This window comes from Myotis nattereri, assembly GCF_964212035.1.
Source record: "Myotis nattereri genome assembly, chromosome: 7".
NCBI classification, from domain to species: domain Eukaryota; kingdom Metazoa; phylum Chordata; class Mammalia; order Chiroptera; family Vespertilionidae; genus Myotis; species Myotis nattereri.
In genome coordinates, this window is record NC_138082.1 from 19,683,027 (window position 1) to 19,699,610 (window position 16,584).

The window sequence follows — 16,584 nt, forward strand, 5'->3', positions numbered from 1 at the left end:
TGGTTGAGCATCATCCTGTGCACTGAAAGGTCACCGGTTTGATTCCCAGATATGGCACATGCCCAGGTTGTAGGTTCAATATGCAGTCGGGGTGCATGTGGGAGGCAACCCATGTTTCTCTGTCACATTGATGTTTCTCTCTCCCTCTCCCTTCCTCTTTCTCTAAAATCTATAAAAAAATAAAAAATATATTAAAATTGTATTTCTTATTTAAATCTTGTACTAAGTTTTTTGAGTTAGCTTTTTTAAAAAATGGATAAAGAACAGAGAATGTAACTGTAGGTGAGAACCAATGGCATCACTAAGAAAAGACACTGAATTTGGGCTTACGAGTGGTAAAGACTCCAGTGGCTTTGGGGCTCTGCTGGTTGCCTTTCACAGCCACGAGGGTGGCCGTGTACTCGGACCCAGGCTGCAGATTCCTCAGTGGGTACTGCGTGGCGGAGGGCCCCACATTGAACTGCTTGGGTTGGCCTCCCCGGGTCAGGCCCACGGTCAGTCGGTACCCAGCTATCCGGGCTCGAGGCGGAGTCCAGGTCACAATGACAGTCGAGTCAGTTTCATTCATAAACTGGAGGTTAGTGGGAGCATCCAATTCTAGAAAAAAAGGATAAAACACATCAAGACATATCTGAACCTCAGTAATTATCATACTGAAATTCTATAGTTTGAACTTTCTAAAGTTTTCTTAAGGTTGAAACAATATACGTCAAAACCTTGGAAATACTGAGCCATTAAGAGAGTGAGTGCTACATACTTTGTAAAATTCTGTGTCAGTCATGAGAAATTGCTGACCTTTTTTACGTGGCTGTGATTCTGTGGAAAGTCTAATTTTCCAGCATGACTTCCTCATTACCCTCCAGAATGATACTAACATTATAGAGATGGCATTAAAAAAAAAAGACACACAACACTTGTAAACACAACAATTTGCTGAGCCAAACAAGTTACGATGAATAAGCCAAATAAAACGAGGGCAAGAAGAAAGCTCCACATGGAACAAAAATAGTATGTTCTGCATTTATTAAACGAATAGTCCTTTGATGGGGAAATAAAATTAATTTTCACAGGATTCTAGTTAGACAATAATTATAACATAGACTCAGAACTTCAGAATCATGGCAGGATACTAGCGAGTTTGCACTAACGGGAAGAATCACATACTAGTAAGTTGTGAGTGATCTTCTTGAGTATGATAACTAGCCGTTAACCTGCAGTGATTTAAAACACTTTTAAGAGGCAGAAAATGTCTACAAAGTAGTTAGGTGTAATAATTGGAAGCATGAACCTGTCCAGCTCCATCCCTTCCTAGACCTGAGACCTCACAAGCTATAGAATTTTTTTCTAAGCCTCAGTTTCTTCATGTACCCAAAAAGGGTAACAAGAAGACCTTCCTCATTAAGTCAACACTAGGATTAAATAGGATAATAAAGCTCCCAAAGAACTGAGCAGAGGACCTGATGCCTAAAAAGCACTAACTGTTTTAGCAATTACTGGGTATTAATCTGAAGAAACCCAACACACTAAATCGAAAAGACATATGCACCATATGTTCATAGCTGCATTATGTACAATAGCCAACATATGGAAGCACCCGAAGTCTCCATCAAAAGATGAGTAGATAAAGAAGTGGTGCACATATAAAATGTAGTATGACTTAGCTATAATAAAAGAATGGCACCTCGCCATCTGCAACAACATGGATGGATCTAGAGGTTAATGCACTGAATGAAATAAGTCAGACAAACACAAATGCCGGATGATTTCACTTACATGTGAAATCTAAAAAACAAAATGAGCAAACAGAACAGAAGCAGACTCATAGATATTATTTGTAAACAGCTCTACTACAAAAGTTTTAGGTTACATCTGGAGCTGGATCTAGATATATTTACTTACACAAAAACGCACTCAAATTTTCAATCCATACCTCCATTGTGAAGAAAATTAGGTTCTCTTGCCAAAACCGGTTTGGCTCAGTGGATAGAGCGTCGGCCTGCGGACTGAAAGGTCCCAGGTTCGATTCCGGTCAAGGGCATGTACCTGGGTTGCAGGCACATCCCAAGTGGGGGATGTGCAGGAGGCAGCTGATCGATGTTTCTCTCTAATCGATGTTTCTAACTCTCTCTATCTCTTTCCCTACCTCTCTGTAAAAAATCAATAAAATATATTTAAAAAAAAAAAAAAGAAAATTAGGTTCTCTTAAGTTCCCCTCTCTTAGTGCCATTTCCCTGGCACATGTATTTGGGAAATGGATCACCATTTGGCGAGTTTTGTTTTCGAGGTTAATGTGCTTTCTGTCCACTCTGATGTCCCTTATTGGCTGAGCATTTTCCTCTTTCTAACCGTAGATGGAGGAGTAAATGGTGTGTGCACACACATCCCAGGCTGGCAGTGAGAGTGGAGACGGAGGTGGAGGTGAGATTGGGAGCAGGACTTACTGGTTGTCTGTTCTCCTACCAGAGGCTTGCTCTCCCTGCCGTGGTTCACGGCAAAGACTTTGAAGTGATAGGTGACCCCGGGGGTCAGCCCCATGATTTCTGCAAAGGTGTTCCTGCTGATGGGCAGCTGCTGTCCGTGCTCTCCGGGCAGGTGGACGGGGATCACGTCCACGCGGTAACCGGTCACCGCGCTATCAGGGGGTGTCCACATGATGGTGACCTTCACGTCCGTCACTTCCACGAACTGCAGGTCCCGGGGAGGAGGAACTTTATCTAACAGACAAGAACCAAATGGTCATTCACAATTCCGGCTGAAGATTATTTTTAAAAAGCCAGTTTCCTGAGTTGCATGAGGCAACTCATAGGGCCTCTCAGCCCAGAGCAACACTAAGCTTCATCTCTTAGCCAGAGGCTATGCTTTTTTTGCTTATATTTTTATGGTTCCGTCCTACTGCTTTCATCTGACATTTGAAGGTTTTCTTTCAAATATGTCAGTAAGCAGGTGAGGTTCCAGCACGTGAAGGGTCTTACTAAGGGGTTTAAAATGAACATACAGAAAAAAACAAAACACCTCACTGAGACAACAGAAAAATATGTGGTAATTTTCATTTTACTGAATCACTCTATGATACTTAAGAGCAATAGATGAACTGACCCCCTAAGTTACTACGGAAAAATACAAAGGCTTCATTCTGTCAGTTTTTTTAATCAGGAAAGTCAATAGCCAGGTTTGATGTTGTTTTATAATAAAGACATTTCAGCCAAATTTCATAAATTTAGGGATACACTAATCTATGATTACTAACATATAGGAACTGCTGACAGATATACACCCCTTCCCCACCCCCCCCACCCGAGACAATTATTCTTTCTTCTTACACTCCTGGTCCTCCCAAGCAGGCTAACAGAATGAGCACAATTCAAGGATGGCTCTGTTCCTCTAACACAGTGATTTCCAATTGTATGCCACAAGAATTTTTAAAACATGCAATACCTAACTATTTAGGCTGGGGCACTGACCTTTTTCCCTTAGACTGTCAAATAAAAATATGACACCAGCCAATACAATCATAGCTGTCTGGTGTGAATAAATCAAAATTATACCTTTTTTTTTTTTTGGCCAGATTAACAAAAAAGATATTTTCTGGTGTGCAGAATTTTAGTAATTAGTTTATGTATGCCATGAGATAAAAATTGCTGCTCTACCAAAATGAAGATTAAAGCTGTTACCTTGTTAAATCCTAGGAGATAAGATAGCATGGGAAGTGTCTCTAAGTTACCTGGGCGAGGGACGCCAGTGGTTTCCTGTTGGATGAAGACAGGAGTACTTTCTTGATTTTCCTCCACAGCATAGATGGTGATGTTATACTGAACGCCAGGCTGCAGGTCACTGAGGGTGACGGAGTTGGCAGTGTCAGGAAGGTTAAGTTCTGTGCTACTGCCTTCAACTGAGGGTGAATACACGATTCTGTATCCTACAGATCCATGAAGGAAAAGCTCGGTTAGCTAAGAAGCAGTGGTTCTCGGAAAGTCGACCCTTTCAATGCCGCCACACCTTTTAAGAACCATTTAGAACAGAGATAGGAACAGCCATGCAAACCGCTTTCATAATAAATATTCTTGAAGACCCGAGAGCTTTCATAAATGTCCTGTTAGACTGGATCTTCTTTTTATGCTCTAGATGGAAGCAGTTAGGGAGCCACCCCGAGCACAGCACCACCCAGCACGGTCTGTTCCGTTAGGAACTTCAGAGACAATAGAGTCACCAAATGAGCTAAGTACGAAAGCAATTCAGCTACCTCATTAAGGATAAGTCTTAGAGTGAGATTTTCAGAAAAATTTTCCCCCTTCTACTATGGGAATGCCTGATTTCAAGAATCAATAAAGTGGCTTTAGAGATTGTGTGTGTGTGTGTGTGTGTGTGTGCATGTGTAGGGGTTGATAAAATGGATTTGAGGGGAAATGATCCAAAAGAAAGTAGAACTGGAAGACCTGAAAAGAATCACATTCTTAATTATTACACAAACACACACACACACACACACACACACACACACACACACACACGTCTACCCTAGGCTAGCAATTATGTAGGAGATTACAGTGATACTCCATCCTCAGACCAGAATCTGCTCCCTCACCCCTTTCTCATGCCATCACGATTAACATGGCAGCCACGAAGAGGAAGCTCAGCTGACCTGTGATGGGTGCCTGGGGTCTGCTCCAGCGAACAACAATTGAGGTGTCATCAACTTGGTCCACGGCAGGGTTAGGAGGGGCATCGGGTGCTAACAAAAGAAAAAGAAGGAAAACAGTCAGAAAAGACTGCTATCGGTCTGCTTTACAAAAAAAGACTATCTGACAGCAGGCGGTACACATGTACCTGTGGTCTGTGAGGTAGACAGGATCAAACTCTGCTCTCCTTCCTCGGATATCTGATAGACATTCACAATGTATTTCCGGCCAGGCAGCAGGTCGGGGATGTTCACAGAGGTGGCCGTGCTTGGAAGGTCTTTGAAATAACCAGGAAAGGTTACTAATCAAGGATACCAGTTCCTCAAATGACTTCACAGCCCAGGAGAAGAATATTTAAAAAGTGATACATTCATGAGGGGCAGGGGAAGACTAGAAGGAAATGTACTCATGGATACTTAATAAATTATCAATGCACAATGGGATAATTTTTCTTCCTACTTTTTCATTTTTTCAAATTTGTTCTCTAGAGATGCATAATTTTTGTAACCCACCCCTAAATGTGTGACCATAGTCCTCTTGTAAGCAAAGTAACTAGAAGTCAGAGCAGTGGTATGGGTAGGGGTGATGGGGAGTGGGGTGGGTGTAGTCAGGTGGGTGTATTCACTTTATAAAAATTCACTGAGCTCTATATTTATGATCTGTGTGCTTTTCAGTATATAGATTATTCCACAACCAAGTTTTCAAAAGGCCCATAAACATGAGATTTTTGAAAAGCACAAATGAGGTTACCATGCACCCCCAAAGCTAACATTTTCTACCACCGTCTTCATCCTAGCAGCTAGTGTCTGGGCAAACACGTAATGCAGCTCACATCAGGGACCAGGAAGTCGTGAAGCTGGCTCAGGAAAAGCCCAGTGCAGTCCTAGAAAGGGTCGGTCGTTTCCCTTTCTCATACTGGAAGGTATTGTTCAGACCAAGCTGTCAACTAGTTCCGAAGCTCACAGACCCCCTGCCTGGGTGCCATGTCCTAAGCAGGGCTCCCCACTCCCAACCTGTCACCACAACACTTCAGCTTACCGAGGTACTGTGGCTCGTCTCCCTCTTCGCTCAGCTCATACTCCACACGGAATCCTGACACAGTGTCTGAAGCTGAGACCCACGAGACCACAAAGCTGCTGGCTGTGATTTCAGTTACAGATTCAGAAGTGGCCACAACAGGGGAAAGGGGTGTTGTCTCTCCTGTCACGGTGTTGCCTAGAGTCACAGACAGGGGAAAGAGAGCCTTAGCCATCGAGAAAATCTACTATCACCTGTAGAACAGAATTTTATTTTGTTAATCCTTATCCGAGAATATTTTTCCCCATTGATTTTTAGAGAGAGTGGACGGGAGGGGGAGAGACAGAGAGAGAGAAGCTTCGATGTGAAAGAGACATATCGATTGGTTGCCTCTTGCACACACCTCAACTGAGGCCGGGGATCGAGCCTGCAACCAAGATATGTGCCCTTGACAAGGGACCCTTCAGTCCACGGTCAGACCCTCCAACCACTGAGCTAATCCCGGTAGGGCTAGAATATAATTTTTTAAAATGTGAGTGTGATCCTTGGAAGAGTATGAATCAAGAGGAAAAGCTTCCGGAGAAACAATGAGGCACAGACAGGGTGGCTGGGGTACGTACTGGTCACGGAGCTCGTGGTTGTGAAGTCAAAGCGTGTCACCTCTTTGTGGCCGTATTGCTGGACACTTATGAGCTGCCCCTCATATACCACATTAGGTCTCAGGCCTTTAATGGTGTATGAGTTTAAGTGACCTGGAATGGTGGCCTCCTTCCAACGGCCTGGAGAATTTTTCTAAAAATTTAAATGAAAATTAAAAAATCACACAAATATTCACAAGGAAGAATATTCGGAGATGATGTGGCATAATCTACCTAAGGAACTTCAGAGGGTCAAAAGTCAGATTTTAAGAAATGATCACGTAGAAAGTAAAATAAAAGAGAAAGATATTAACTTAGCTGTTGTTTTTCTCCAAACGATGAAAATGACACCAATCATTTTTATCCTTTGATACAGTTATAAAATGTATGAAAACTTTAAATTCTCTTCCCATGTTGGGGAAGGATAATTTTAAGCATGATCATTCCTAAGTCCTTGCTAAGATCTTTTTAACATAAAGAAATAAATTTTTCTAAATACCAGAAAAGCTAAGTCTGTATGTCAATTGATCACATATTGTTTTGTCACTAAATAAATATAAATGTCATATGGATAGTTAATCAGATCTATCAGCTCAAAATCTGAAGGAAAAGAATTTCAGCATTTGTCAATTTCAGGAGACTCAGTGTCCAAGTTTCTGAGCGGCATACTCACAGGTTTCCATCGGAGAATGTACTTGGTAATGTGGGATGGTTCAGGTGCATTCCACTGGATGGGGTGAGAGTTGGGATGGCTGGGGGTCTCCGTGATGATTACTTGGACAGGACCAGACCCACCTGAAGATGAAAATGTGAGATTTGGTTATCTTAGCTATTCATTCAATTCAATTAAAATTCAGTGCACATGGACAGCATCGCTAAATATAGTTTGGCTTATCAGTAAATGTGAATATAAATAAGAATGATCTGGAATCAACCTTTCACATATTGACATTGGAAACAGAGCATCAAGTCCTTTTTTAGATAGTAAATTATTGCTTATCATGAGAACTGCAATTAGAACTTTTTATGACAAATAAAATTAATTATCCTCTACAAATTATACTATTGTTTGGTCAAATTATTAAAGAGAAAAATTTTTTCTAGAGCAGCTATCAACTGAAATGACATTTTGCAGGATTCACTAAATTCAATATTTCCACATATTGATTTAAAGTATGGTTTTAGTTCTGTTTGTAAAGCAAAATAAGGGAAGTGTAATTAATGTCTTAATAGTGTAGACTCACTTCAGGGTAATAATAAATTAGCTGAATAACTTACACTAGCAAAACAGAACACTCTTTTTCCTAAATTCTGTCTTCTTATGACATGAATCAATGTTCAACTTATTAGAAATAAAAGTAAAGTTCCTTATGATAACCTTTCCAAGAATTTCTAACAGCCATTCTGTTAAACAGAGCAAAAATTTGGGCGTTTAATAAAACACTTCACCAGATCAACAGATGTAGGTTTCCTGAAAGCTCTTAGAAAATTATATGTTGATTTCAAAATTGTCTCTGTTTTTAGATTCTCTTTGAAAATAAAGTTTTCTTTAGCCTATATATATATCACTTGCAAATCTGTGTAGACACAAAAGTTCTAGAATAATATATTTATTTTCACACTGGGAATAATTCAACATTGGTTGAAGACTAACAAGTATTTTTTGAATCTTAAATTCATTTTACTGCAAGTATTTCCAAACCATGTGAATTCCACAATTCATGTACAAAATTCTCAGTTTTCCATTCTAAAATAGTATGTATTTCCCAGAACATGGCATGTTTGTTCTAATCAGTTGGCAGAAGCCAATAGCATGTCCCTCTTTGAGTCACTCTTTCTGTTCATGAAGATGCTCATAGCCCTAGCCGGTTTGGCTCAGTGGACAGAGCATCAGCCCTCGGAATGAAGGGTCTTCGGTTTGATTCTGGTCAAGGGCTTGTACCTCAGTTGCAGGCTGGATTCCTGGCCCTAGTAGGGGCGTATGTGGGAGGCAACTAATCGATGTGTCTCTTTCACATTGATGTTTCTCTCTCTGTCACTCCCTCTCGCTTCCACTCCCTCTAAAAGTCAATGGAAAAATATCTTTATGTGAAGATTATAAAAAAATAAAATACTTTGTCATAGCCAGTTTGGCTCAGTGCATTAGTCTGTGGACTGAAGGGTCCCAGGTTCAATTCCGGTCAAGGGCACATGCCTGGGTTGCAGGCTCAATCCCCAGTAGGGGGTGTGCCGGAGGTAGCCGATCAATGATTCTCTCTCATCATTGATGTTTCTTTTTTTTTTTTTTAAATATATTTTATTGATTTTTTACAGAGAGGAAGGGAGAGAGATAGAGAGTTAGAAACATCGATGAGAGAGAAACATCGATCAGCTGCCTCCTGCACATCTCCTACTGGGGATGTGCCCGCAACCCAGGTACATGCCCTTGACTGGAATCGAACCTGGGACCTTTCAGTCCGCAGGCCGATGCTCTATCCACTGAGCCAAACCGGTTTCGGCAATCATTGATGTTTCTATCTCTCTCTCCCTCCCCTTTCCTCTCTGAAATCAATAAAAATATATTTTAAAAAAAGATGCTCACAAATGTAAATGAGTTTTGAACGATAAACACTGAAGCAAAGTTTTAGAGATGTGATGATTTAAAGTACTACTTCCATGCAAATCAGTAACTATAGGAATATTGTGTCCTTACATTATTTACAATAATTAGCATAAGATTTAAATATTGATCCTTCCCAGGAATCCTACTATAATTTCCTCATATAAAGAGACACCTGGTAGGTGTTTTACTTAGTTTGGCAATTGTGATTCTGAGGGGGGAAAGTTTGATGCTATGGAAATATATAATGATCACTAGCCTAAACCGTGGACACAATGATGTGTCCATGTTAAGTCCACCGACTGTAGCAAATGCATGACTCTGGTGGGGATATTGACAATAAGCTATGCATGTGTGGAGGCAGGGAGCATAAGGGAAATCTCCCTTTCAATTTTGCTATGAACCTAACACGGCCCTAAAAAAGCTTTAATTTAAAAAAATTGATGATGGTTAAGTGTCTATTAAGATGAAGTTTTAGAAAGGCAACAGAGATAAACTTTCCTGCCCACCTTTAAGCCTAATCATGCACCCATAGCCACCAAGAGCAGCGGTTCTCAACCTGTGGGTCGCGACCCCTTTGGGGGTCAAACGACCCTTTCACAGGGGTCGCCTAAGACCATCAGAAAACACATATATAATGACATATTGTTTTTGTGATTAATCACTATGCTTTAATTATGTTCAATTTGTAACAATGAAATTGGGGGTCACCACAACATGAGGAACTGTATTAAAGGGTCGCGGCATTAGGAAGGTTGAGAACCACTGACCAAGAGGCTAATAAAGGAGAAGGGAGGGAAGAGTAAAGGTGACTTAGTGATTTTCACCTCAGTGATGGAGCAAACCTAAAGAAGTTTCTTTTCTTTATATATATACATATTATTGGTTTCGGAAAGGAAGGGAGAGGGAGAGAGAGAAACATCAATGATGAGAAAGACACTTCGATTGGTTTCCTCCTGCATGTGCCCCAACCAGGAACCAGGGATTGAGCCTGCAATCGAGCTACACGCCTTTGACCTGAATCAAACCTGGGACCCTTCAGTCCGCAGGCCAACACTCTATCTACTGAGCCAAACCAGCTAGGGCAGAAGTTTCTTTTCTTTCTAAAACTACAAGCACTGATTTGAAATTCTGTTTTCAATGTCAGGCTTGTGGCACAGCACCCTTGAAGGGAACTGCACTGAACACAAGGGGAGGTCACGCCTTTAGCACATTCTTGTCCAGGAAGTAGAGAACCTGTGTCCACTATTTGTAAGGTCAACTAGATTCCTATTATCACTATACTCTACCTTATTCTACATCTGATTGGAAAACAAAAAACCATTTCCACCATTTAAACTTAAAATTCTGATAATCCTTTCAAAACTGGTAGGTCAGTAAAACTTTTAAAATTATCCAAACTGGCCCTAACTGGTTTGGCTCAATGGAAAGAGCATCGGCCTGCGGACTTAAGGGTTCCAGGTTCGATTCCAGTCAAGGGCATGTACCTTGGTTGCGGGCACATCCCCAGTAGGGAGTGTGTAGGAGGCAGCTGATCGATGTTTCTCTCTCATTGATGTTTCTAACTCTCTCTCCTTCTCCCTTCCTCTCTGTAAAAAATCAATAAAATATATTTTAAATAAAATAAAATAAAATTATCCAAACTGAACAATTACTATGGAGAAAACTTTACTCCTTCTCTTACTCAATATGATTGGCCTAGCAATAAAACAGTTAAGTAAAGATATGATACAAATCATACTTTAAAAACTAGTTTAAAATAAGGTCAAAATTGCCCTAACCGGTTTGGCTCAGTGGATAGAGCATCAGCCTGCAGACTGAATGGTCCTAGGTTCGATTCCGGCCAAGGACATGTACCTTGGTTGCAGGCACATCCCCGGTAGGGGGTGTGCAGGAGGCAGCTGATTGATGTTTCTCTCTCATCAATGTTTCTAACTCTCTATTTTCTCTCCCTTCCTCTCTGTAAAAAATCAATAAAATATATTTAAAAAAAAAAAAAGTCAAAATGAGTAATTTCCAGTAATGATGACCCTGGAGAAGTTAAACATTTATGGGTTTGCGACTCAGTTCTTTTTTCCTGTTTAGTTTGCTAAGCTCTGTGCCTTCCTAGTTGTTTATTGACACACCAACTGCCTCTTATCTTCTATTAGTTTAAACGACTCAACGGGTCCTTGGTCGGAAGAACAGACAGGGCAAGGCTCAGAGACAATCTATTGGTAACCTGCTGTTCCTTTCTTCTTACATATTCCTGGAGTCACACATGCAAGTCACGAATCACTGAGCAAACTAGACATATGGATAAGCTGTTTACTGAGAGGAAATGCCAGTCTCCTCGCCCCTAAATCTCCTCTATGGTCAATGAGCTGGACTGGACCACTACTCTTTTTTAAAGAGTAGTAACAGGCTGGCCAGTGTTACTCAGTGGTTGAGCATCGCCCTATGGACCAGGAGGTCACTGTTTGATTCCAGGTCAGGCCATATTCCCTAGTTGTGGGCTGGTTCCCCAGAGTGGGGCATGCAGGAGGCAGCAGATCAATGATTCTCTTTCAACATTGATGTTTCTATCTCTTCCTCTCCCTTCCTCTCTGAAGTCAATAAAAATATATTTAAAGAATAATAAAGAGTAGGAACAGGTGGACATGTAAGACTCCATCACAGAAGGGCTCCTTCCCATCTAAGCTTCATCTCTGACATGTCCACCAAAATGCTCCCAGCCAGCAGCGAGGTGAAGTTCCCTCAAAACCATGGAGGAGGAAATGACTTTCAACAGATTGTCACAGCACACCAACAACAGCCACAAACATAGAAAGTAGAAAGCATTGCCATTTAGAATGTTCTACCCTTCGGCTGCATAATTAAAGAAAAGAAAACCCAGTTGTACTTTCTGAACCTACGGTAATTCTGCAGCCAAATTTTAAAAAATTACTAAAAAAAAAATTTAATGATTCCTATATTCAAATTAACCACAAAATACAATCTAGAGCCAGGTCAATCTGTGCTCTGAGCCTGCCCAAAGCAAAGTCACCTGGGCAGCCCTGACAGTGTGTAAGGTGTGGGGAGAGCAGGATCACTTCAAAGATCATAGGAAGAGAGTGTCTGCGTGGGTGGTAGTCAGGATCCCAGAACGTTAAGTCTGTTAGTGCTGGAAGGAACGTTAAGGGCAATCAGCTACAATCGCCTCATTTTACAGATGATGGAATAATGAGTGAAGCGTGGTATATGTCTCTTCAGAAGCACAGAGAGAGCTGGAACCCATGCTTTGGTGAGCACTGCCTTTCGCTGGAGTGTTTCATATCTTGTGGTCAGGGACAGTGAATTTCTGATCATATGATGGAGGGATTCAGTTAACTTAGTCCTAATTCCTGTTACAGGTATATTCTGAGACCCTGGAAATCTCTTTCTATTTCTGAGTGTAGGCCATGCTTTATGTCTAAAGGTAACAGAGGTCTGGGAGGAGGAGGCTTTGCAATTAGACTTTCATAACTCAGTACATTTTATTATCATTAATCACTCAGTGGAAACTAAATTCAAATTTTCTTTTCCTAAAATGAACGAACAAAACCAGTATTCGTTCATTTTAATAATGCCCTGTGACCTGAAAAAACCCCAGCAATAAACACTTGAGGGTATTTGAACTGTGTGGGTGGAAAATGGACCTCGTTACTCAACTCTTGACCCAGGATACTTTGTTCCACATGCAAACTGATCAAACAAATTGAAAATTTTGACAAAAAGCCTAGATGGAAAGTAGGATGCAAACAAACCCTATACTGTATTTCACGTAATTTCTCTATACGACTTCTCTGTTAGGACTCATGACATAAAATGCTAACCCCCTTACTCTCAGCATAGCTCACTGGTTTCTATCCTTATTATGGATGTGAGATGAAATCAGTCAGAATGTTTTAACCTAATAGAATGTTCTACAGTTTTAAAAAACAAATTATAGCCTAGCCGGCGTGGCTCAGTGGTTGAGTGTTGGCCTGTGAACCAGGAGGTCACGGTTCGATTCCCAGTCAGCGCACATGCCCGAGTTGCAGGCTTGATCCCCAGTAGGGGTGTGAAGGAAGCAGCCAATCAATGATTCTCATCATGGATGTTTCTATTTCTCTCTCCCTCTCCCTTCCTCTCTGAAATCAATAAAAATAATATTTTTTAAAAAGAAAAAAATTACATTCAGGCACATTTCCACACCTTCCACACCTTTTAGTTGATTGGAAGGAAAATCGTTTTTGTCAAAAATTCAGCTGATTATTAGACAGTGATATAAGAAAAGGATGGAAAAGGAAGGAGATTTTAACTGAAGCATCAGAATATTAATAAACACTGACGCTGCCCTGTTTTTATAACCCAGCCTACAGTTCTCACTTTACAGTAATTGAACTACTCACCTGCATAGGTCTGTAAAGGTTGGCAATGCCATTCCCCAATGCCGCGACCATAGCAATAGCACTGGTACCTGACCCCATTCCCATACTTCTCCCAGGAGTCTCCAATTTGATAAAATGTTCGGGTTTCTGAATCTTGGCATTGGTCTAAAATATATACATGTAAAAGTTAAGCAGCCTTGAAGACTTAAAGCTACAAATTTAATTTCAGTGTGCTAGAGCATTCATTCTTCGTTTCACTAGAAACTGGCAACTGCTCTGACAAACACGTGTCGTTTAAAAAATACTTTGTTCCTATCTTTTACTGTACAGAACAATTAGTAGTAAAAACAAACAAACAAAAAGGTACCCAGGGGAGGGGGACATTTAGTCTTCTAAAAGAACAATATTTCTAAATAAAAATTTGAAGATTTAAATTTCAGTATATATTGATAGGCTGAATATTTTGAGTAAAAATGACATATATTTTACCCTTATTAATACAACTGATTTCCCATTTGAATAGCAAGGACAGTATGTCAGTTTAAATACTTTCTCAAACTTCAGAGGATTTAATTTTACATGTAAATCGATGAACCAGGTTTTCACTGTGAATACTTGCTGAGCAGTTTCTAAGAAAACCTCTCGGGCTTTTCCCCCAGCTTTGGCAATCTCGGGTCAAACAAACTCGAGTATCTGATCAGTTTGTTTTCTCAGTGAGCAACCTGTCTCTTTTAGTAAAGGAGTATTAATGGATTACCTCAAAGCTGGTAACACAGCTCGTTTAAGGCTCAACCTTCACTATTTGCTTAGCTCCATTGTAAAGGGCAGCCAAGAAAAATAAAGTACTTGAAGGGAGGTATTTACTGGCCTAATCATTTGCCCACGTTATTGCACCATCAGCAAAGGGCAGTTCTCTTTCATAACACAGACTATCTTTATGATTCAGAACTAAAGAATAAATTGCATTTAATTAAAATAAATCTGTATTTGTCACCAAATTCAGCAAAAAGAGATGACTACCAAAATCAAAATTATATACGGTCCATGATTAGAGGAAAGACTTTGCAAACCTCGTTGACAGCCACTGACCAAAGTCTAAATCCAACTTCAATCATGTAACATCAAATCACTCTCTTAATTTGAAACCTGCTAACTATTCTCAGCGGTCAAATCCATCAGGAGAGACAAGGCTACTTACCAATGGGATCGCACTTCCATCTGCCCCGGCCCTGACCAAAGCAGGTACAATTCATCATGTGTCCCTCTTCATGACGCTTGTGAAATGTGTCATTCACATTGTAAGTGATGTCGTCCACAATGCATTGATCTATTTAGGAAACAGTGGGATGGGTGGAGAACGTTTTTAGGCTTCAATGATGGAATTTAAAAAAGCTATGCTTTTCAAAGCACACAGTTCCTCCACTAAATTATCAAGACCACCCATTAAAATAACTTTTTTAGTGGCAGGGAATAAACATTTTTTAAAGCTTAGTCAGTAATACAATTTCTGCACACAAAAGAAGTATCTCGTATAAACTAAAGAATGTGGTAAAAATACACTTTCTTGTGGAAAGCCCATTTTTTAACAAATACATGTCTTTCTTTCAGAAAAATTCTTGCTTAGTTGATAATGCCCTTTAGATCTCTGTTTGTTATGATAAATGGGAGGAAGATTAAACAGACTTATACACAGCACCCCATATAGTGTGATGGTGGGGATGGGAGATATTTGGGTTTGGAAAAGAAAATGGCATCTGTGGCATTCATAAAGTTAAAAAAAAAAAAATCATGCGAGCTCTGTTCCTAACTCCCTGAGAGATACTGAGAAAATTACTTTCTCTCTTCAGGTCTCAGCTCCTCCATCTGTAAAATGAGGAGCTGGTCTGTCTGCCTTTCTAGTAGGGTCCCTCTCAGCTCTGCAACATCATATGTCATTCTCATTACTCCTGGATTGTGTTACCCATTGAACACACAAAAATGTTTTCTACAAAAAGAGAACAAGTTCAGGCCAATGTCAACACACGGGCTACATGGACTATTTATCAGCTCACAGTGCTCCCTGTATCTTACTTTTCAAGTGAAAGAAGTAGAAAAACTAAAATAGTTTTAAAAAATATATATATTTTATTGATTTTTTACAGAGAGGAAGGGAGAGTAATAGAGAGTTAGAAACATCAATGAAAGAGAAACATCAATCAGTTGCCTTCTGCACACCCCCTACTGGGGATGTGCCCTCAACTAAGGTACATGCCCTTGACCAGAATTGAACCTGGGACCCTTCAGTCTGTAGGCTGACGCTCTATCCACTGAGCCAAACCGGTTAGGGCTAAAATAGTTTTAATAAATCAATATCCCTATATTCTATGCCTGGGTCTAAAGGGGAAAATCTTATCTGGGCAAAATAAATCGGCCTCTCTATGTATTTTTCTCCTTAAATCTGGATCTGATCTTAGAATAGCAAAGTATTTTTTCTTTACAGAAATTACTCAAACTTTTCTAGATATGAATCCAATTGCATAACTAAATACTAAAGGGTCAAATGATCATGCTCTAGCCTTTGAAGTCATCTTTTTGGCTCAGCCTAAGAACCTAAATCCTGGAAATGTTTCCAAATCACTGGGCCAGCTTTTCTTAGCTGTCTAAAATGTGAAACTCATCCAGCACAGTAGACTAATGGGATGGTATTACACATCTCCTCTTTTTGGTTAAATGCAACTTTTCACATCAAAGCCACACTCTCTGTACCCTTTATTGTCTCAAAAGTTTCACTCATAAGTAAGCATACCTCGGAGTTGGGAGTAGGCGACACAGGTCCATTCCCCACGGCCGTTCCCCACACATGTGCACCTCATCATGTGCCCCATGTCATGCTGTTTATCCCACTGATCTCCAACGCGGTACATGACCCCTTCATTGGTCGTACAGATTTCTTCATGGGCTGTTTGGAAACGGATGAGAAATGTACAAGTGATAAGTGGTCACAAGTTCTTAAAAGGTATGCAGTATTATCAGCTAAATTTGGTTATCCTACGAGCTCACTTAGAAAGAAGTCTTGTGTGCCTTGAAGAAATCTCAGTGCTGCTCTGTGCTCGAATAGAGCCTTGAGTGCCAGAGAGGAAAGCATAATGCAAAGGTGAGGCGTGTTGCAGGAAATACTTACAGGAAGGGTAAGTGGCCGTTAAACCACAATGATCCCTACACATTCATACAAAGGGTCTACATTACTCTAGAAGCCTGGATTTGACCACTGCTCCATAATTTTCTAGTTCCAGTTTATTCTAAGG

General features: G+C 40.4%; 1 protein-coding gene across 1 annotated transcript in view; it reads right to left on the reverse strand.

Annotated features, from left to right (window-relative positions):
* Window positions 1-16,584, reverse strand: part of FN1 (fibronectin 1) — a gene marked incomplete at its 5' end in the record, with an annotated part of 65,813 nt that overhangs the window by 37,667 nt on the left and 11,562 nt on the right. The window contains 11 exons of the mRNA XM_081095997.1: window positions 331-597; window positions 2,442-2,714; window positions 3,722-3,916; window positions 4,640-4,729; window positions 4,825-4,953; window positions 5,715-5,891; window positions 6,314-6,485; window positions 7,005-7,126; window positions 13,322-13,465; window positions 14,499-14,627; window positions 16,086-16,238. Of these exons, the coding sequence (XP_080952123.1) occupies window positions 331-597; window positions 2,442-2,714; window positions 3,722-3,916; window positions 4,640-4,729; window positions 4,825-4,953; window positions 5,715-5,891; window positions 6,314-6,485; window positions 7,005-7,126; window positions 13,322-13,465; window positions 14,499-14,627; window positions 16,086-16,238 (1,851 nt within the window). The remainder of the gene's footprint in view (window positions 1-330; window positions 598-2,441; window positions 2,715-3,721; window positions 3,917-4,639; window positions 4,730-4,824; window positions 4,954-5,714; window positions 5,892-6,313; window positions 6,486-7,004; window positions 7,127-13,321; window positions 13,466-14,498; window positions 14,628-16,085; window positions 16,239-16,584) is intronic.